This window comes from Bos taurus, chromosome 10 (assembly GCF_002263795.3).
Source record: "Bos taurus isolate L1 Dominette 01449 registration number 42190680 breed Hereford chromosome 10, ARS-UCD2.0, whole genome shotgun sequence".
In the NCBI taxonomy this organism is placed as follows: domain Eukaryota; kingdom Metazoa; phylum Chordata; class Mammalia; order Artiodactyla; family Bovidae; genus Bos; species Bos taurus.
The window spans coordinates 6,602,025-6,625,055 of NC_037337.1; the positions used below are offsets into that span (position 1 = coordinate 6,602,025).

The 23,031-nt window shown below is 38.0% G+C and overlaps 2 protein-coding genes across 4 annotated transcripts in view; both read right to left on the bottom strand.

Moving 5' to 3' along the window:
• Positions 1–23,031, bottom strand: part of ANKRD31 (ankyrin repeat domain 31) — a 136,162-nt gene that overhangs the window by 60,996 nt on the left and 52,135 nt on the right. For all 3 annotated transcript variants that reach the window (XR_001501099.3, XM_059890754.1, XM_002690414.6), the window contains exons 12-18: positions 21,255–21,410; positions 17,364–17,506; positions 9,265–9,409; positions 5,734–5,786; positions 3,240–4,743; positions 2,564–2,725; positions 246–383 (exon numbers count right to left, since the gene is read on the bottom strand). Coding sequence is in view for 2 of the 3 variants with exons in the window: in XM_059890754.1 (XP_059746737.1) it covers positions 246–383; positions 2,564–2,725; positions 3,240–4,743; positions 5,734–5,786; positions 9,265–9,409; positions 17,364–17,506; positions 21,255–21,410 (2,301 nt within the window). In the remaining variant the exon portion in view is untranslated. The remainder of the gene's footprint in view (positions 1–245; positions 384–2,563; positions 2,726–3,239; positions 4,744–5,733; positions 5,787–9,264; positions 9,410–17,363; positions 17,507–21,254; positions 21,411–23,031) is intronic.
• Positions 15,674–16,166, bottom strand: LOC101905997 (cytochrome c oxidase subunit 7C, mitochondrial-like). Its single transcript, XM_059890755.1, has one exon. It carries the CDS (start codon positions 16,149–16,151, stop codon positions 15,801–15,803), a length of 351 nt encoding a protein of 116 aa, XP_059746738.1. The 5' UTR covers positions 16,152–16,166; the 3' UTR covers positions 15,674–15,800.

The following is a 23,031-nucleotide window of genomic DNA, read 5'->3' on the forward strand; positions in this document are numbered from 1 at the left end:
TGCCTAAAGCTTCTTTACTGAAAAATGAATGAAAATAAATGAATGCTCCCAAAGGTATATTAAAAGCTGTTTCAATGGATATTTTGGCAATTGGTGGGAACTGAGATAAACCATAAAATATTATAAAAAGAATTTTCAAAGTGAGCTTCTATATAACAGTCAGGATCAAAATGGGGGAGGGTGGGTGAAATGTATATATCAGTGAGTTCAAATTATAAAGACATTTACAATTTAAAAATCCAAACCTGCATTATCTTTTAGATTCACGTCTGCTCCAGATTCTATCAGAGCTTTCACCAGAGACAAATGTCCTCTTCTGGCAGCCAAATGAAGCCGGCTTTCCCCTGTGGCATTCCTCTTATCGATCCCAGATGTTTTCATTTCTGTAAATTTGCCAAGCAAAACTGAGTTTTCTGCCAAGTGCTGATTTTAATGAAGGATCTTAGAAAACACAAAGCAACTTCCTAAAAACATCCTAAAAAGGATGCACTACACAGAAAGTGAAAGTCGTTCCGTCATGTCCGACTGTTTGCAACCCATGGACTGTAACCCACCAGGCTCCTCTGTCCATGGAATTCTCCAGGCCAGAATACTGGAGTAGGGTGCCATTCCCTTCTCCAGGGGATCTTCCCAACCGAGGCATCGAATCCAGGTCTCCTGCACTGCACGCGGATTCTTTACCATTTGAGCCACCAGGGAAGTCCCACACAGAAACATACGTCAATTAATATTATAATTGCTGTTGCTATTTTAAAACACAATTTGTAAAGAAATGGTAGAGCATCTGAGCACATTAATTCATTCTAGCTGTTGTTCACTCTATCCTAAGCTTGACTGAAGTAAATAAGACTTGCTTCATTTCTATACTCGTTTCACTCAGTAGTCCATAATCCACTTTCCACATTTATTCTCATATCTCAACAAGTGTGTTTCTGATGACAAAAGATGTCAAGAACCAAACTATGGCCTATTGAGCATTTCATTTTTCTTTCACAGAAAACTCAGTACAATATTATTATCTAAATATTTTTATTTCTTTTCCTTACATCAAAAGTTAGAAATACTAAAAATAATGAATTTTTTCCCTAAACTATGCTAAAATGATATACTAGAAGATATTTTTGTAATATTATATAAAGAAAATAGAAGACACTATCTCTTGAGTGGCCTGCAGCCTAGGGGAATGAGAGACATGTAAAAAATTACATTAAAATCTGATTAAGTGCTACCAGAGTAGCATATAACTAGTAGAAACATACTAGTTTCTTGTGGTTCTGGAGACTAGAAATCCAACACCAAGGTGTCAGCAGGGCTGTACTTTCTCTGGAAGTTGTAAGGAAGAATCCTTCCTTGCTTCCTCCAACTTAGCTTCTTTGGCTTTTGGCCACATTGTTCTTTTGTCTGGCTCTTCACATTATCTTCTCTTTCCTTGTGTGTCTCAAAGCTGACTCCATTTTTCTTTTATAAGGATACTTGTTAGATTTGGGTCCTATTTGGAAAATCCAGTACAATTTCCTCATCTCAAGGTCCTTAACTATATCTGCAAAGATTCTTCTTCTAAATAAGGTAATATTCACTCTTTTTTATATATATTAAATGCAACAGTATCACAGATTCCAGGGATTAGGATATGGACATAGGTTTTTTGGGGGGCCACTATTCAACCCACTATAGGAGGTATATATGCTGCTACTGCTGCTGCTAAGTCGCTTCAGTCATGTCCGACTCTGTGTGACCCCATAGACGGCAGCCCACCAGGCTCCCCCGTCCCTGGGATTCTCCAGGCAAGAACATTGGAGTGGGTTGCCATTTCCTTCTCCAATGCGTGAAACTGAAAAGTGAAAGTGAAGTCGCTCAGTCGTGTCTGACTCTTAGCGACCCCATGGACTGCAGCCTATCAGGCTCCTCCGTCCATGGGGTTTCCCAGGCAAGAGTACTGGAGTGGGGTGCCACTGCCTTCTCCAGAAGTATGTATAAGAAGTGCTTTAGTTTACATGAGAAGGAGACAATGGGGAAAAGTTCAAAAAGGATGCCTAGTATTCCTATCTCTAACTCTATCAACTTTTTCTTACTAATCAACTTCACAGGGCTTAACATTTGACCTGAGGTAGTCCAGCCTATGGTTCACCACAGAACCAGCTCCAAGAACTACCAAAGAATAGTCATTTATCCATATTGTCAAACACTGACAAAAAGAAACTAGTGGCTATGCTTCTTTAATTTCCCTTATGTTAAAAGGGCTCAGTGAAAGTTCTAAGGGATCGGACACAATCCAGATCTGCTGCCCCGACTCAACCTCCTTGCTGTCTCTACTGTTTACCTTATCTCCTCTAACATAACAAATAGACAAAAATATGACAATATATTGGAAGACTAAGAGATTCTCAAGTGGTGTATTATAGTAAAACCACCTAACAAATAGAGCCAAAATAATCTTATAATTTAGTGAATGACTAAAAAATAAACAGTAAATATGAAAGTATATATAATTCTTTGAAGGAGAGTGGATTGCTAGGAGTGGTCATGCAAAAACCTTGTCCCTATATAGTACAGGAATACAAACCTTGGCTGCAGGTAGCTCTGGAGACATTTTTTCTTTTTCTGAAATTCTGAATTTTTTTGTGTGATTGGATGTGAGTAGGCATATGAATTTCTGAATCTGGTTTTTCTTTTTTCTCTTTACAGTTTCTTATAGTGTTTTCATCTCCATTGACAAATTCCTCACCTGAAAAAAAAAAACATTTTTAAGTATCAGTGTTGTATTTCTCCTTACTGGTTATAGGACTAAGAAAGAGTCTATAATTGCTCCATGTTTCTGTTCCTTTCTAGACTGCTTTTTTATTTAAAGGAATGGAAGCCTTTAAAAATGTTTTCATGCAACAAATGTAAATTAGTTTCCTGGATACAATTTCAACAGTGAATCACTAAAATCAATGGAGCTAACATTTTCCTGCTATGAAAATGTTGTTAGGTTTCTTGACATCAAGTAGGTGCTATATTAAAAAGAAAGCTAAAAACTCATAGAAATACTGTTTTTTTAACTTCTGTCAATATTAATTTAGCACCTTCTTTCAAAGAAAATACCATTACTTAACTAATTAATAATATCTCTAAATTGTGATCCACATGTCCTCATTCTGATCAGTTTGGGCAGAGGTTAAGTGAAATTCAGTTGGAAATTTCTATGAAATAACTAAATCTATAGGAAATGTGTACAAATTGAACACTACTACTAATACCTGGTTTGTGAGAAATCTCCTTCTCTTCTCTTTGACTAAGTTGTGAGATGTTGGTCAATTCTTCACTGTCAGTAGAATGAAAACCTATATTTTGTACGGCTTTGCTCTCTTGTCTTTTTTCAACTTTAGTTGTTTCCATTACTTGAAAAGGAACACCGCTGGATGAAGGCCTATTTGAAGGACTTGTTTCTTGGCCTGTGTCAGTATAATTCCTTTTAGTGTCTCCTTCCTTATTCACCTTTTCCACAACATGTAGATCTGTTTGATTCATTAAAGGAGTTAGTATGCTAGGGCTATAATCCTGAGGATTCTTGATTAGCTTCTCATGACTGGTCAACTCTGAAACTTCATGTGTCAAGACTGTCCCTATACAAGCCAGAGGAGTATGTTCAGGATTGCCATGTGAGTGATCAAAAGAAGTTCCACATGAACATTGTTCATAATTTGAAACATGTTCAGAAACTATTATATTATCTGAATTAGAAAAACTAACAGCTTCCTGTTGTGGAAGTATGGTTAGGCTGTCTTCTTTTAACTCATTTTCCTGTGGAAAATGGTCTTGAGAAGGTAAAAATTGTTGAAAATCCATTTCTTCTCTATTTGTTTTATTCTCTGTATAAGTATCATGGTTTTCGCAACCTGAAGAACTTATCACCTTTTTAGATATTACAGTCTCCTCAGAAGCACAGGAATCACCGTGATCATCATTATTAAAGTTTTCCTTTATAAAGGATGGGGAAAATTTTTCCCACTTGAGGCTCTCATCTTTTTGACTTGAGTTACTGTTTTCATGAGATTTATAAGGGCTAATGTGCTCCTGGTCTTGGAGAGTATGAGGCTGCTGATCTGTAGTAACAAGTAGTAACTTGGTTTTTTCATGTAGAGAAAGTCCTAAGAGAGAAACAGCTTCAGCTTGGTCAATGGATTCTACTTCCATACATTTTATTTCTTGACTGTCTGATAAATCCAGGCTTTGAACATGTGTCTCTCTGGGAATTGAACAAGTTTCAACATCATTACGCAAACCATTGTTCAGGCCTGATAGAGCTTGGCTAAAAGGTTTACGTGACTTTTCTGGAAGGTCATCAAGGATTTGGAGAGCTTGTTGCTGACGAGTAACTGATCTGCTTATTCTTCTAGAAGAAGAGACAGCCACTGTCTTTCTTGGACTGCTTTCTTGGCTTGTATCATCCACTTGAGTCCTTTTATGTTGTGTATTTCTTCTTCCTTTATCTTTAGACACACTTGTGCTGGGATCCTCAGCACTATGGAGATTGTCCTTTCTGAATCCTGTAGAGTGTATCTGGTTAAGAATTGATTGTTTCTGCTTGGATTTACCAATTCTCATGTTTGGGGAATCTTTTTGATAATGTTCATATATATCTGTATTTATAAATAAACTCTTCTTGCTTCCTTTATTGACTTCTACATGTTCTGGCTTCTGTCTGTTGGAATTTTCATCATAAACAAACCCACTGTGATTTTTAGAACTGAATTTCGGTTTCTATAGAAACAAAATACACAGTTTTAACTGTCAGCTGTAATTCTGCATTCAACTCATTCTGGATTGGAGAAAAAGAAAACTATTATTCCATTCAACCTTATAATTTGATCTAACCACAGGGCCTTATAATTTGATCTAACCACAGGGCCTGCTGGGATATATACAACCTGATATATATTTCAGAAAAAATAGACTAAAAGCAGGAAGACAAATGTAATAGATTCAAACTCCATGTATGTGCTAATTGTTATCTTTTCCTGTACATTTTAATTTGTACTTGCCAGTATTTTAGCACAATCAATCTTATTACTAAACATAATAAAAAATTTTAATCAAGCTAATCCATATAGGCTTTTAAAACAATCAGATAATTCCTTCACAAGGAATCTTTGTAACTATGCTTTAAAACCACTCTCCTCTCCCATTTGTTATAGAGACAGAATTAAGTTTCTTCTTCTGGTATCTGTTAGCATCATAGGTAGGGTAGTGGAAGAAGGGATTTAAAAACAAAAAGACAGATATGCAACCAAGTAGGCGTGTGCGGAAAGATTACTGTGGGCTGACAAGACTGAGACAGGGCCAGGGCTTCCTCTCACACATCACAACCTAAAGCATCAGATGGGAAATAACTGCCCACCACATAAAGTTTAACGGGCTGGATTAGCACCTTTGACTCTCATACTGTGCTCAGGCCAGAGGGAAGTCAACATGGCTGATAAACCTCATGGCTTTATAAAGAGGAGAAAGGAAGTAGGAATGGTTACCAATACATTAGTGTGCCCACATACACTACATTTACTCAACTGCTTCCCAAACTAACAGCCCAGAACCTTCTGAGTCTCATGTAATTATTCCAAAGTGTCTAAAAAGCAAAGGCGAAGTCACTGTTCCTGATGAATGCTTCAGCGGTCTTTCTTTCCCCTCCGATGAGCAATAAAATAACCCGCAGGTGTGCTCTATAAACACGTTCACTGCTGAACAGAGAGCTACCTTGTGAGGGTGTGCATCCTCTCCATCTGAGGGGTCAAGGCTATTCTTCTGAGCTGTAAACAAAAAGAGAAAATCAAAGAAAACAGCCTCCAGAGGTCAGACTCTAGGCTTCTAAAACCACAAGGCCTTTGCCATGAGCAAACCAAGTGGAAAAAATAAAATTATGGAAACACATTTTATTAAAATTGGCACATATAAAATTACATAATTCATGATTTCCATATTTATTATAAAACAAATACTATCTTGAGAGAGCTGAAAACACTTCTGTAGGAAAAGCAAAACAGACCCAACAACATAATGCTGAAGATGGGCACTGAACTCGGTATTTTTATATTCCCCACAGTTATACTCAGATATACAAGTGTACAAGCTTTTATAAGGCAAAAATTCTTTCATAATGAATTGTATCATTATCACTTCCTAATACATCTGCTTACTAAAGTTGAAGGATACATGATTAACATACAGAAATCCACTGCTTTTCTATACACTAATAGGGAACTATCAGAAAGAGAAAGCAAGGGAATTAAAAAAAAAACATGCATTTACAATCTCACCAAAAAGAATAAAATACCAAGGAATAATCTTAACCAAGGAGGTGAAAGACTTATACTTTGAAAACTGTAAATATCAGTGAAGGAAACTGAAGATGATACACGGAAAAGAGAAGACATACTGTGTTCTTGGACTGAAAGAATACTGTTAAAATTTCCATACTACCCAAAGTAATCCACAGATCTAATGCAATCCCTATCAAAACAGTCACAGCATTTTTCGCAGAACTACAAGTAATCCTATAATTTATGCAAGACCACAAAAGACCCTGAACTGCCAAAGCAATCTAGAGAAAGATGAACAGAGCTGGAGGAATCATGCTCCCTGACTTCGGACTACACAAAACTACAGTAATCAAAACAGCATGGCGACAGCACAAACACAGACACAGATGGATGGGACAGACTAGAAAGTTCAGAAATAAACAAATGCAGTTATTTTCAACTAACCTGTGACAAAGGAGGCAAAAATACACAATGGATAAAAGAAAGTCTCTTCAATAAACGGTACCTAGGATAAGTAGTGAAACTGGACAGCTACATGTAAAAGAATGAAATAAGAACATTTTCTCACACCACATACAAAAATAAACTCAAAATGGATTAAAGACATAATTGTAAGAACAGAAACCACAAAACTTCCAACAGAGAACATGGGCAGGATGTTCTTTGAAATAAATCATTGTAATATTTAATATTATTTTGGATCTGTTTCCTAAGGAAACAAAGGAAATGAAATAAAAGATAAACAAATGGGACCTAATAAAACTGAAAAGCTTTGCATAGCAAAGGAAATCACTGGCAAGACAAAAAGATGACCTACTAAATGGAAGAAAATATTTGCAAATGATATGACCAATAGAGGTTAATGTCCAAAATATATAAACAATTCATAAAATGCAATATAAAACAAAAAACTAAAAAAATGGGCAGAAGACGTGAATAGACATTTTTCCAAAGAAGATATACAGATAGCTAACAGGCACATGAAAAAATGTTCAACAGTAATAATCATCAGAGAAATACAAATCAAAACCGCATTGAGATGTTACCTCACACCTGTCAAAATATCTATCATCAAAAAGTCTACAAACAACAAAAGTTGTTAAGGATTTGTAGAACAGGGATCCCTTGTACACTGTTGGTGGAAATGTAAATTGCAGCCACTATGCACCAACTCAGTGGACATGAGTTTGAGCTGGGAGACAGTGAAGGACAGAGAAGCCTGGTGCGCTGTAGTTCATGGGGTCGCAAAGAGTTGGACATGACTTAATGACTGAACAACAACAACAACAACAATGGAAAACAGTATGGAGACATGGAGACTTCTCCAAAAACAAAAAGTAGAGCTAAGATATGACTGGACTTCCTTGGTGGCACAGTGGATAAGAATCCACCTGCCAATGCAGGAGACACAGTCTGATCCCTGGTCTGGGACGATTCCACATGCTGTGGAACAACTAAGCCCGAGGGCCACAACTACTGCGTCCATGCTCTGGGGCCTGTGAGCTGCAACTACTGAGCCTGTGCACCGCAACGAGTGAAGCCCGAGAGCCCACACGCTACAGCTACGGAGCCAACGCGCTGCAACTGCTGAAGCCCAAGCACCTACAGCCAGTGCTCTGCAACCAGAGACGTCTCCGCAGTGAGAAGCTCGTGCACCACAAGGAAGAGCAGCCCCTGCTCTCCACAACTAGAGAAAGCAAATGAAGACCCACTGCAGCCAAAAATAAAATTAATTAATTAAAAAAAAAGAAACCATGACATGACCCAGTAATTAAACTGCTGGATGTATCTCCAAAGAAAATGAAAACATGAATTCAAAAAGATACTAGCACCCCCATGTTCATAGTAGCATTATATATAATACCAAAGATATGGAAACAACCTAACTGTCCATAGCAGATGAATGGATAAAGAAGATGGAGTATATATTCATGCAATGGGATACTGCTCAACCACAAAAAAGAATGAAATTCTGCCATTTGCAACAACCCAGAAGGTATTATTCTTGGTGAAATAAGAGAAGGACAAATACTCTGTATTACCACTTATATGTGGAATGTAAAAATATAAATCAATGTATAAACAGAAACAGACTCACAGATACAGAGAACAAAGTAAAAGTTACCAGTGGGGAAAGGCAAGAGGGGCAAAAAAAAAGGTTTGGGAATTAAGAGATACAAAATACTTTGTATAAAATAAATAAGCACAGGGATATAGCCATTACTTTGCAATAACTTTAAATGGAGTATAACATATAAAAATACTGAATCACTACATTGTATACCTGAAACTAACATAATATTGTAAATCAATTATACTTCAATAAAATATAAACGATTCTTATATAATCTTTTTGAAAGTGAAGTTTAACTTAACTGTTCCTTTGCTGTTTAACTTACCAGTGTAATGATGAATGACAACGCAAAAGTATAGCCATAAGAAAATATTCTTAAGGAATGAAAGTTAACAATCCTGGCCATATTCATTGAAAAAGATACAGCCAAGCATAAGTCACAACTTACAACTCATGTTATTCAGTCAATGGATTATGGGGGGAAAACCCAGAACTGTATAAAAGTTTTCTGTTTGCAATGCATATCCTGGGGAAAAGTACATTTAGTATTATCTTTCTAGTTCCTTCAGAGTTCTTCCATTTAGTGCATTTGCAAACAAGTCAGTGTTCTCTACTAATGGAATGAAGCGAAATTTCCTCAAAATTTCTGAGGAAAATCAATTTAATTTCTATAATTCTAAGCTTGATTTCTATAACTCTCTACTAAGGATGACATGGTTGGATGACATCACTGATTCAATGGACCTGAGTCTGAGCAAATTCCAGGAGACAGTGACAGACAGGTTAGCCTGGCGTGCTGCAGTTCATGGGGTCACAAGGAGTCGCACACAACTGAGCGCCTCAACAGCAACTGCTGACATGATGAACAGATGTAATAGAGCAGTTTAAGTTTACCTGATGCAAGACGGTTTCGATGTTTAGGAACAAATCTCTCAAGGAGACGCATCATACGTGAGTCTTTGGCTTCATCTAAAGCACACTTTCCATTATCATTTCTAAATAAAGGATCTGCTCCATTCAAAAGAAGTAACTCTGCCACCTAGAGGAAGATTGTTTCATGTGAGGAGCCCAGACAAAAAGTTTATTATTATTATAAATGTATGCTAGCATACAACTGTAAGCAACATCAAATATTTCTTTCCAAATATTTGGAATTTACCAACCATACAGAGTTTGGGTTTACCTGTAACATCGTTGCCCAACAACAAAAATCAATGTAACCACTACTGAATCATAATTTGTTGATGTACATATGACTTCTCTTACCAGGAAAAGAGAGAGGAAGCAAGGAAGAGGGAAGAAAGCAGGGAGGGTGGGTGGGCAGAATGTCTATGGTTTGGCTGATGATGAAATGGAGCTAGCATATATTCTGGGAACTTGAATTACATTCTGGGAACCTGAATTACATTAACAGGTTCCAGGAGATAGTATGTCTTCTACACATACCTTTGCTGCTGCTCCTCCTCCTCAGCGTCAGAGAGAAACCAGGAAACTCTTACTCTGTTACTACTCCTCAAGTAGCCTCCTTTATGAAGCACTCCCTGACCTCCTCACCCACTGATGCCCTAGAGAAAAATGACCTCTTCCTTCTTTTATGTACATATTTTATGTCCAATATATACTATATTATATTATACTTACCTCTTATACCTCTCGCCTATATTTCAAGTTTTTTAGGGTGGGACTCTGTTTTTCTTTTAAAATTAATATTTTTGGGTAGAAAATTAATAAATATGGTTCAGAATACAGAAGGCTCAGAGAAACAGACAATAAAAACTAAGTTTCCCTTCTCTACCCTTGTACATCAGTCATCTAATTATTTCTTCTAAGTTAGCTCTGGTTACAGTTTCCCCTGAATTTTCCCAGTGTCTAGTCCAACAGGTATGTATGTGTATATCATAAATGTGTATATATGTTGTTTCTTACACAAGTGGGCCTATAATACATATATTTTTCTGTGCTTTAGCTTCTTTCCTGCCTACCCTACCCTGCATCAGACTCTGAAAACTGTTTCAAATCAGATAGATTGAACTTCCTCATTCTTTCTAGCAGCTAAGTAATAATTTACTTTTTAATATACCTATATGAATGTATTAATGCTTCAATTTAGAAGACTCTTGAGAGTCCCTTGGACAGCAAGGATCTCAAACCAGTAAATCCTAAAGGAAATCAATCCTCAATATTCATTGGAAGGACTGATGCTGAAGCTGAAGCTCCAAAGCTTTGGCCACCTGATACGAAGAGCTGACTCAATGGAAAAGATCCTGATGCTGGGAAAGACTGAATGCAGGAGGAAAAGTGGATGACAGAGGATGAGATGGTTGGATGGCATCACTGACTCTCAATGGACATGAGTTTGAGCAGAGTCTGAGAGATGGTGGAGGACAGGGGAGCCTGGCATGCTACAGTTCATGGTGTCAAAGAGAGTCAGACATGACTGAGCAACTCAAAAACAACAACCCTACTAATGGATATTTAAGTTGCTTCCAAGTTTTCACAACAGATATATGTCTTAATCATCTTTATATTCCCAGTGTCTATTTCAGTATCTGGAAAAGACTGTATGTTTAATAAATGCTGTTTAATAAAAGAATGAATGTTGGTCTAGGAGGATGTGTGGAACAAGCTTTAAAGAACATTATACTAAAAGAAGCCTAGATTTCCATGTAAATATCTAGAATGAGAGATAGGTCAGAATTTCTATAAATTTTAAGCATATAAAAATTATATACATATATACTTATATCTATATATATTTAATATGTATTTCCTTTTACATGTATGTATTTCCTTTTACAAAAAAAGCATTCTACAAGAGAAAAGTGCCCCATCACACACAGGGATAATATAAGCCAAATCCTTTCAAAATTAAGATTCAGAAACTTGATGATTCTGCTTTTCAAACGACTTTGTTATGGGAGTTTAAAGCTAGGTAAGAGGATTGAAAGTAATAGTAGGTATAATTAAATCTATAATTCATATGCCTAGATCTGCACATACTGTTCAGCAATACAAATGGAAAGCATATTGCTTTCTTTCAGGAAAAGTAATTCCGTAAGTTTGTTTATCTCTGGAGGTTTTATGTCAAATAATAAAGCATGCAGTATGAGAGTATCTGAGGGTCAAGGAACATGAAAAAGAAGACAGGAGGAAGGTAAGAGAGCCTCACTTCTCTGGAAATCCGGATGGATGCCCTAAGCGAGGGAATACATTACTTTGGCAGTCTCTGTTTTATCCACTGCCTAGTGGATACTCTCTATCCATGTACTCTATGGACACCAACTATCCACATTTACCAATTTCCTCTATAGCCTGCTATCAGGACTTCTGAAGCCTACTTATATTACACACTCTTTAACTTAAAAAACTCTCTCTCTTCTCATCAAATGGCAGTAAATAAGTTATTTCCATGGAGTTTTTAACCCTGTATTTAAAACCTGCATTTGATTCTGTATTAGTTATCTGTTGCTACCTGACAAGTTACCCCAAAACTCAGTAGCTTAATAATAAATATTTATAATCTCATGGTTCTGTGGGTCAGGAATTTGGGAGTGGTGGAGGTGGTTAGTTCTGCCTTGGGGCCTCTCAGGAGGTTGTAGTCAAGAGGCTGGCTGGAGATACAATCATCTAGAAGCTTGACAGCACCTGGAGGATCTGTTTCTAAGATGGCTCACTCATGTGGCTGTGGGCAGGAAAAAGCTCAGCGCGCTGCCAGAGCACCTCGCCATGGAGCTGCCTGAGTGGCTACTTGATATGACATCTGGCTTCCTTCAGCTGTTGAACGAGTGGCTGACAGAACAAGGAAGACGCCACGATAGCTTTCAACCGGGTCTCAGAAGTCATATGATGTGTTACTTCTGCCACATCCTATTTGTTAGAAGCAATTCACTGAAACTGCAGCCCACACTCCTGAGGAGAAGACTCAGGTTCCACCTTTCAGACAGAAGAGTGTTAAAGAACTTGTGGCTATTTTAAGGCCACCACATATTCTTAACTGGAACAAGCAGAGCCATTTCAGTAAGTGGCTGGCCTCACAATCTCCACTTATTTAATTCATCAAACAGTAGACCCCTGAAGGAAATACTTCTACTGAGAGCTTGCCTGTGGCTTTTCACCTTCAACAATATTATTGAATCTAGTGCTTCTCCTTCTAAAATCAGCTGACTTCTGTATTGCTGAACCACTCTGACTCCATCTTGTCAGCTCTACTTTAGTCCTTCCCCTCTCCTTTCTGCATGACTGCACTTTAGCCTACTCATAAGGAATGTGCTCAAGCCAGATAAATTCACTAACAACTTTGCCTTCATCAGATGTGGAAGCTGAAAGAACGCCTTTTGCTGATGCAGATGGTTAATGGTCATGAGACCCAGGAGGAGGAAAACTCTCCATTCCAGTCAGTGCGGATGTGCTTCTCACTTGGTGGTCAGATTCTAATTTTAGCTCTGGCCCCTTGAAATCCCCCTGGACTCCTTTCTGTGGTGTAGAGCACAACTGTGCATGCTCTCTGCCCAATCTTGCCAGTATATAAGTTATCCACAATAAACTTCATGATTGCACTGTATGGAACTGCTTTGTTAATAAAGCTCTGTTTTACAGACTCAAAGTTCCTCTAAGTTTGGAGGATATTATTTCATATCTCTTCCTTCCAATAAATCCCTTGTGTAAGAAGCCAATAAGACAGAGAATAAAATTCTTTCAAGTACTTGAAAAGCCAGTATTTTGACTATACATTCCTAATGGGGTATAAACAAAACAAAAAGCTTCATTAGTAGTTCCATTGTTATTACTATTGTTAATAACAGAAATATCACTAATAGTAATATTGTAAATAAAATGTACAATAAAGAAATAATATATTAAGAAACAAATGCTTAGCATAAAAGAAAAAGAGATACAAGTAAAAAATAAAGTTATTATTAATCTATAATATTAAGTTTGAAATGGAAATATCAGTAAGAACTCATGATTTTTCTTTCTAAAAGTATGATTTCATGGAAAATGCCTAAAAACAATAACATCCAATAGCAATGAGCACACCTCGCACCCAAACTATGGTCTCTAAATAGATTTTCCATTAAAACAGCCATTTACAGAAAATACGGGAAGAAACCATAAAAATCAGTCAAATCCAGAATTTCGGAAACCCCAACCAACAAATTACCCAGGCTCCAGAAGAGACAAAACACAGGAAGAAATGTTATAGATTAAAACATACTTGAGACATAAAAAACACATGTAGTACATAGACCCTGACAGATCCTCATTCAAACAAAACTTTTAATAAAAACCACTTTTAGATAATTTGGGAAAATTTGAATATGGACTGGGTAGTATTAAATGGTATTAACAAATAAGTTTTATTAGGTAAGATGATTTAAAAAATGTGGGTGTGAGAAAAAAGTCCTTATCTGTTAGAGATGCAGGTACAAGTATTTATCGGTAAAATGGTACGATGTCTGGAATTCAAAAAAAATACTCCCAACAATGACAAAACACTATCCATGGTCCTGCCTACTATGTGGTATGACTTTCTATAGTACAATAGAATAAACAATCAAACCTTATAAGATAGCTCACTCCAGACACAAATGGAATGGATAACCAACATGTCTGGGGATATCTTTTTAATATCTGTGAATCCTAATAACACAGTCAATGAACCTCTAATTCAACATCTCAAATACATATCACAAGCATGCTCCATCAAATAAAAGCTTGCTGCTGCTGTTGCTGCTAAGTCGCGTCAGTTGTGTCCGACTCTGTGAGACCCCATACACAGCAGCCCACCTGGGATTCCTCTGTCCCTGGGATTCTCCAGGCAAGAAAACTGAAGAAAAGCTTGCTAAAACTGCGATACCTTATATCAACTTGTCATGCCATTTCCTTCACAAATTAAGCCTAATAAAGGAGGATCAAGGTCAGTCTGACATGATGTGTTCTTAGCGATGTCTGCTTATGCTCAAAGATCATTATGCCTGCCTAAATGTCTCCCGCTGTATGTTTAATAATTTATCCCAGATTTTTCTAAGTAACCACAGTAAGCTGATCATCTTAAATTCACAAATTCTACTTTTTCCACACACTTAAAAGAATGTATTTAAGTGTTGTTGCTGTTGTTGTTTAGTTAGTAAGTCATGTCCAATTCTTTGCAACCTCATGGACTGCAGCATGCCAGGCTCCTCTATCCTCCACTATCTTCTGAAGTTTGCTCAGATTCATGTCCACTGAGTTGGTGATGCAATCTAACCATCTCATCTTCTGCTGCCCCCTTCCTTTGCCTTCACTCCTTCCCAGCATCAGGGTTTTTTCCGATGGGCTGGCTCTTCGAATCAGGTGCCAAAGTATTGGAGCTTCAGCATCAGTCCTTCCAATGAATAATCAGGTTGATTTCCTTTAGGATTGACTGGTTTGATCTCCTTGCAGTCCAAGGGACTCTCAAGAGCCTTCTCCAGCATCACAATTCAAAAGCATTAATTCTTTGATGCTCAGCCTTTTTTATGGTACTTGACTACTGGAAAAACCATAGCTTTGACTCTACGGACCTTTGTCGGCAAAGGGATCTTTCTGCTTTTTAATATGCTATGTAGGTTTGTCATAGCTTTCCTTCCAAGGAACAAGCATTTAACTTCATGGCTGTAGTCACAGTCCACAGTGATTTTGGAGCCCAAGAAAAAAAAATCTGTCACTCATTCTACTTTTCCCCCCATCTATTTGCCATGAACTGATGGGACTGGATGCCATGATCTTAGTTTTTTAAATGTTGAGTTTTAAGCCAGCTTTTTCACTCTCCTCTTTCACCCTCATTAAGAGGCTCTTTAGTTCCTCTTCCTTTTCTGCCATTAGAGTGGTATCATCTGCTTATCCGAAGTTGTTGACATTTCTCCCAGCAATCGTGACTCTAGCTTGTGATTTATCCAGCTCAGTATTTCACATGATGTACTCTGCATAGAAGTTGAATAAACAGGGTGACAATATACAGCCTTGATGTATTCCTTTCCCAATTTTGAACCAGTCAGTTGTTCCATGTCTGGTTTTAACTGTTGCTTCTTGACCTGCATACAGTTTTCTCAGTAGACGGTAAGGTGTTCTGGTATTTCCATCTCTTTAAGAATTTTCCAGTTTGTTGTGATCCACACAGTCAAAGGCTTCAGTGTAGTCAATGAAGCAGATGTTTTTCTGGAATTCCCTTGCTTTCCCCATGACCTAACGACTGTTGACAATTTGATCTCTCGTTCCTCTGTCTCTTCGAAAACACAGCTTATACACTCAGAAGTTCTCAGTTCACATACTATTGAAGCCTAGCTTGTAGGATTTTTTTTTTTATGCTATAAGTTTATTTACAAACATATCTAGGATGCTGAATTCAAGGGATTGATCCTTTTAAGAGACTGCACCTCTTAATATGCTCCTCTTCCTATCTGTCTCATGGATTACTTTTTAAGCAGTTGGTGTCTTACTATAAAGAAAGGTGCAGCAAATCCAGACCCAAAGAACAAAGTCATCATAGCTAGTAATCTCCACTTGTTTTCCACTGAAAATGGTATATTCTTCCCTGGACCCTCCTCATAGTGGCTCCGACGAACCACTGAGGTTGTGAACCTCCAGACGCTCTGTCCCAACACAGCACTGTTGGACGCTCTACGAAAGATCCAGAGACCGGAGGCGGAAGAAATGGCGGCTGCAAACCTACCGCTCCTTGCCTCACGACCTTGCTCCTCCAACTGCCTCTTGTAGGATTTTGAGTATAACCTTCCTAGCACATGAAATGAGCTCAACTGCATCTCTTCTAAGAGATTCTTGCCTACAGCCTTCCCCAGCTCTACCTGTGGCAGGTATTTCTTCTGGAGAAACACAGAACAGATCTTCCTTAGCCCTCTTCCCTTCTCTAGAGGTTTTAAACCCAGAAGCAACTTCCACCACTTTAAGTAAACAATAAACTATTTTCAGGAAATGCCTCAGCCCAATGCAGTCCCTGGACCAGAAAAAAATGCCTAGGAAGCTCAGAGTATATATGATAAAGCATTTGTGCCAGTCTTAATTAACAGTTTCATAATTGCGGGCTTCCCAGGTAGCACTAGTGGTAAAGAACACAGCTGTGAATGCAGGGGACGTAAGAGACCTGGGTTCGATCCCTGGGTCGGGAATATCCCTAGAGGAGGGCATGGCAACCCACTCCAGTTTTCTTGCCTAGAGAATCCTATGGGCAGAGGAGCCTGGTGGACTACAGTCCATAGGGTTGCAGAGTCAGACATGACTGAAGCGACTTAGCATTCACGTACCATTACTCTAGTTACTATTAACCAACATATATGGAATTATATTATAACCATTGGTACCTCTGTGCTGGTGTGTACTGGTTGGTCATTAAACCTGAGAGGTTCTCATGTCTTAGTCTGATTTTGAAAGTAACAATAGACTACAAAAAGCTGTGAGCCTGCTGCGACCCTATCATTGCATAACATACTAAGAAGGAAATGTTCTTCTAGAGCCTGTAAGGGTGTCCCTGGTGACTCAAGCACTAAACAATCTGCCTGCAGTGAAGGAGACCCGGGTTTGATCCCTGGGTGGGGAAGATCCTCTGGAGGAGGAAATGGCAACCCACTCCAGTGCTCTTGCCTGGAGAATCCCATGAACAAAGGAGCCTGACGGGTTACAGTCCACCGGGTCGAAAAGAGTTGGACTCGACTGAAGTGACTCAGCACGTGCACACAGAGCCTATAAAGTACTATACAAAAAGAGTCCTAAGGAAGTTGAAAAAATACTATGTACAACCAAAATACACATCATGTAGTTATTAAAAGTAACATGTAAAACTGGATCTGCCATATTAGGCACAACCAATCCATCACAGTAATATTTTATTATAAATTCTGAGTACTGATTAGCAGAATGAACTGAAACTGAATCCCTATCTGTTTTTCTATTGTTTTCCCAGAGGTTTTTAATAGTTGCAGAGTGTAGTGTTTTCTCTGCAAACGAAAGAATTACAGTACCTGATAATGTCCATTAATCACAGCATCATGTAGGGGAGTGATCTGGTACATTCCTCTGATATTCACATCCGCTCCACCTTTTAACAGTTCACTTACTGTCTGATAAAACCCTCCTAAACTAGCTTCATGAAGTGCTGTCCAACCTATGACACAAAAAAGTAATGGTGTTTGTTATATTTGGCATCTTAATAATGTCTGTGCTTGCCCTTAAAATAAGAACTCTAAGTTGTTGCTTTAAAAATATTTTGGCTATATGAAACAAGATAATCTCACCATGAAGCAATCTGTACTATTTGCAGATTCAATTCAAATTTTTATTAAAACTCCTACCCTTAACACTGTTGGTATTAATATGGAAAAATATGAAAACAGTAAAAAATTTGAAAACACTCCTGCCCCCCTCAAATAAAAAGGCTGTAAGGAGGGGGGTCATTATTAGCTCATAGAGAATGCTGGTTGCAGGTTACTTTTCTGCAGAGAAAAGGGAAAAAAGCCTTATTCGTAGCTCAAGGTACTTTCGTTAAAGTAACCCAGCCAGCAGGACCTCACAGAAGTCAGTTTAAAAGTTGACTCTTGAACTTTGCAGGTCTATCTTATTTTTTTTTTTTTTTTTTTTTTTTTTTTTTTTTTATTCTTCCAATTTTATTTTATTTTTAAACTTTACATAATTGTATTAGTTTTGCCAAATATCAAAATGAATCCACCACAGGTATACATGTGTTCCCCATCCCGAACCCTCCTCCCTCCTCCCTCCCCATACCATCCCTCTGGGCCGTCCCAGTGCACCAGCCCCAAGCATCCAGCATCGTGCATCGAACCTGGACTGGCAACTCGTTTCCTACATGATATTTTACATGTTTCATTGCCATTCTCCCAAATCTTCCCACCCTCTCCCTCTCCCACAGAGTCCATAAGACTGTTCTATACATCAGTGTCTCTTTTGCTGTCTCGTACACAGGGTTATTGTTACCATCTTTCTAAATTCCATATACATGCGTTATTATACTGTATTGGTGTTTTTCCTTCTGCCTTACTTCACTCTGTATAATAGGCTCCAGTTTCATCCACCTCATTAGAACTGATTCTATCTTATACACAGATTTCTTTCCAACAGTAAATACTACGCTATCACATAATCTGAGGTCATTGAAGGAGAAACCATGAATAGGGAGAGCTAACTATAATTTATACTCAGATTTTTTACCACAATGAGAGTCAGGACCCTAACTCCCACACTATTCAAGGGTCAACTGTATAATTTTTTCTCCCAATTTGCAAAAAGTTAGTTACAGTAATTCAACTAACATACTACAAAGTGCTCCAAGAATACCAGTCATCCAGATAAATCTTTCTGTTAGTCAGACACAATGATATAAGTCAAAGATATCTATTAAACTCCAAAATAACAAATCTTTTATTATCTCCCCAAACTGCAAGTTTGGAGATCCTCAAGCAAACTTTTTTTCTTTTTAAAAATGTAACTATCTTGGAGGAAATTTCCTCAAAGCTTTCTGAGAGGACAGATTTCCTATAAAGAAAATACAATTGAACACATTTGTTTAAAAAAATTCCATGTCATAATGATATTAGTTGTATGATCTAATGCAGCAACTGTTAACACCCACAGAGATATGCAGTGTACCTTCTTCTGTATTACAGTCCTCAACAATTTTGCTCCTCATTTTTAATGTTTTTATGCGTCTCTTGCCTTGTTGTTGGCTTAAACTTCTTGCTATTATCAATATCCTGGCCTGAGTCAATCTTTCTTTTCAGTTCTAATGTGTCATAAGCTCAGGAATCTGTGTAAAATAATCCTCAATTCATTGATCTGACAGGGTTTTAGCAAAGAAGCTTTATTAGATCTATTTTGGGTATTCAGAGTTTATTTTCATGCTATTTCATGGTTTTCACCATTGGTTTTGATAGGTAAAGAATTATTGAAGTAGGTTTTCTTTTTTAAATCAAAGACAAAAATATCACAAAATGTAAATGAGGACTTATGAAATGCAAATGTTACCTATGAAAAGATAATTGGGTATACTACATTTTATGTGCACTTAAGTCTTTATCGGATTGTATCAAAAAATAAATATATTTTAACCTTTCTAGTAGATACTGTGTATTTTTTTGTTTCCACAGTATTTGGTGCAGAGGAGGCATATGGTAAAAGCTCACTACATTGAACCAATATGTTATAAGGAGGCCATACATCTCTTGTCAGTAGTTCTTGAACTTTAATGAGAATATAAATCACCTAGGGAGGGACTTCCCTGGTGGTGCAGTGGCTAAGACGCTGCACTCCCAGCACAGGGGTCCTGGGTTTGAGCCTGGTCAGGGAACTGGATCCCGCACATTGCAACCAAAGACGCTGAGTGTGCAACCAAAGATCCCTCAGGCCGCAATGAAGATCAAAGACCCCACGGGCCACGACAAAGACCCTGTGCAGCCAATAAATGAGTGGATATTGAAAAAACCATCTAGGGAAACTAGAGCTCTAGATTTTAACCTAAAGATTTTGACTGTGATTTTCAGTGATTTTGTGTGTGGGCTTCAGTAAAGGTTACATTTTAAACAAATATTGTAGGTGACTGATAGGAAAATGGCTTATGGACAACCTTTTGCAAACCCTGCTCTCTGCAATTCTGTGAGACATGGTAGTCAGAAGTAGTAAGGTCAGAGTAAGATGCCAACTGAGAAGAAAAAGTAGAAAACAGGGGAGTTCAAAAGTCTGGAAAATATGGACAGGTAAGGAATTCATGAAAGTCACAGAAGTACATGGGGCAGTGAGGAGAAGGTGTATACTGCCAAGCAAAAGACAAGTAGGGAATAGCAACCAAGGATGCTAATAATGGCACAGGAAAGAAAAAAAAAAAAAAGGTTAATGAACAGAAACCTGTAAAGACTGATGTTTGGGAAATCCATAAATTCCAGTTGGAGGCACGCAGAACTACTCCTGAACCTAAGAAGCACACAGAGACTTAACAGAAAGAACCATGTGTTTCTCAAAATCAAAGAAGCAAGTGCTCTGGCTAGCAAGTAAGGATCCATGGTTTAGGGTTACAAGACCATGATAGATGAACTGGTTACGAGACTTAGAATAACAGTCTTTAAAGCTCTGATTGATTATAGTACAAACCCAGGTCTTGCTAAAGTAAGTTCTGGGGGAGCACTTGTATCACCTGCTTATCTGTGGATTGTGCCGCCGATCTCTGTGTATCAAAAGACTTTATGCACTGTTTCATATGCCAAGAAAGTCTAGAAACCACAGTAAAAGCAAGGACACACAAAAGGTGCTGGCCCAGTGCTGCTCAGTGCTTTAAGTATGTAAGCGCCACTGAGGAATCATTCCTCTCTGAGAAAATATGCCAGGTTCTCCCCACAGGAAGACTACCAGAGATCCAACCTGGCAGAAAGATTGTTCTTTCTGAGCTTCCTGCTCCACCCTCTCCAACTCATCTAGTCTGTTCTCTTCATTTCCCTGGCAACTGTTTTGCTGTCCCTCTACCATTAATTTTCCCAGAAGCTCAATGTATCACCAGCTTCTTTCAGCTCTGAACCTCATTCCTCTTCCATTAAAAGCTGAGTCTTATAGTAACAATGCTCACACAAAGCCAGCAAGCTGGCCCCAGGAGCCCCATCCCTCTGTGGCAGCTGCTGCACGTGGCCCACCAGGTGGGCCCAGGCAGGCACAACCTTTGAAGGGGAAATGCCTCTCCCCTTATCTTACCACTTCCTGGAGAGGATGGTAAAGCATCACCTAAGAAGAAAAATTACTTGGAAGCTTTCTGTTTCAGGCTTGCCTTAAGCCTACTTTGCCATAATTTCATAGCAGTAATTCAGCTGAAAGAAAAAACACTCTGAAGATAACTGTAGGTGTTAACCACAACCTACCGGCATAACTTGGCTGATTAACATTTCCACCTTTTTCGATATAATGATGAACAAGACCAATATCATTGTGCACAGCAGCTTTATACAGTAAGTTCTCTCCAAAAATGTTTCTCCGGTTAATGTTAGCAAGAGTTACTTTATTCATCTTCATTTTTTCTGAAATAAAGGCATAAACAAAAGAAAACCAAAAATATGAGTAATTCTTATTTGAAAATCAAGAGGAACATCAGTAACAGAATGATTTCAGTTAACATTCTAGAATAGAGATATATCATATCATGAAGGAGCATTTCATTCATTAACCCAACTATAACGGTATCTACATGCAAAAAGGTGAAAGAGGCAAATGTCATTAGTTTGAAATATTTGAGTAAACTATAGATCATGCAAGCATTTATGTAGATTGAAACTCTAGGAAAGCTGCATATGTAAGAAGACGAATAGATTAGTTTCTTAGAAGTTCTAATGAAAGGGACTATTTAGATGTTATTACACCTAACAAAATGTTACAATACCAAAATGTCTTATAAGACCATGAAGAGAAAATCTCAGAACTGTATCAGAAAGATACAAAAATTACCTCCAGGAAAACCAGAAAAAAGAATGCTACTAAATTTTCTTTCTTTACTAAAAATAATTGTCATGAAATTAAATAAAGGACTATGATCTTGAGCTGTAGAGTAGTTTTGACTTCCTAAGCCGGGAAATACACAATTAAAATAGTTCTCCAGGTTCTGCATCAGTTCAGTTTAGTTCAGTCACTCAGTCGTGTCCGACTCTTTGCGACACCAAGTATCATTTCTCCACTGTGCCTCCTAAAATACTGAAACTCTTCATTTAGATAACCCAAATCCTGTCCACTTTTACCGATAATACTCATTTGGTTTTCCCAAATTTCAGAAAAGCTTTGATGATAGCTTTTCTAGTTTTCATGTAAATACCCTGCTCCATCCTAAAAAGTAACTGAGTACTGCAGCAGATTTTCTCAATGGATCACAATTCAACTGCTTTGTTTTTATGTGATTCTCTCCATTCAGTCCCACTGTAAACTAAAACCAACCAACTGCTGAACACTTGAGCCTACCTTCCCCTACCCCAGACTACAAACCATTCTGCTCCCACCAGATAAACTATATATAAAGACCAATAGTCTGTAATCCATATCTGTCTTTGCCAGTTGTACTTTCTATTATAAATATGCAATTTATTAAAAACAAATTAAGAATATAAAAATTTTCAATGAAAACTAAGTTGTGAAAGACATTCACTTCCAATCAGGACTAAATGACTGCTACGACTTACTGTCCCGTTGTAAACAACTAGAAAACTAAATAAAATATACGTGGTGGGGGGGAACCCTTTATCCAGAAATTAGAAAAACGGGTAGTTCAGATCTATGACTCCCTGAGTGAAGGCAAACAATGCAGTGAGACCTAAGGTCACTCCAGCTTCCCGTCTGGGGTTTTCCGAAGATAACACCAGCACATGAGGTGCTCCTGCTGGGCAGAGGAGACAGATCAGCGTCTAGGGAGGCCGGGGTAAAAAAATTTACAGGGCAGGGCACCAGAGATGAGGGTGTAGAGAAAAGGCACCAGAAATCTAGAAAAAGGGCTCTTTGAGTCATTATCTGAATACTAAACCATTCATGGGTAAATAGTCATGAGACTGGGCAAGAAATACCCAGGAACTATAAATTATTAATAACAACCATCGGAGATCATACAGGCTGGGGAACATTTACATTCCTGCTCATCTGGGGAGAGAGACTTTGTTGAAC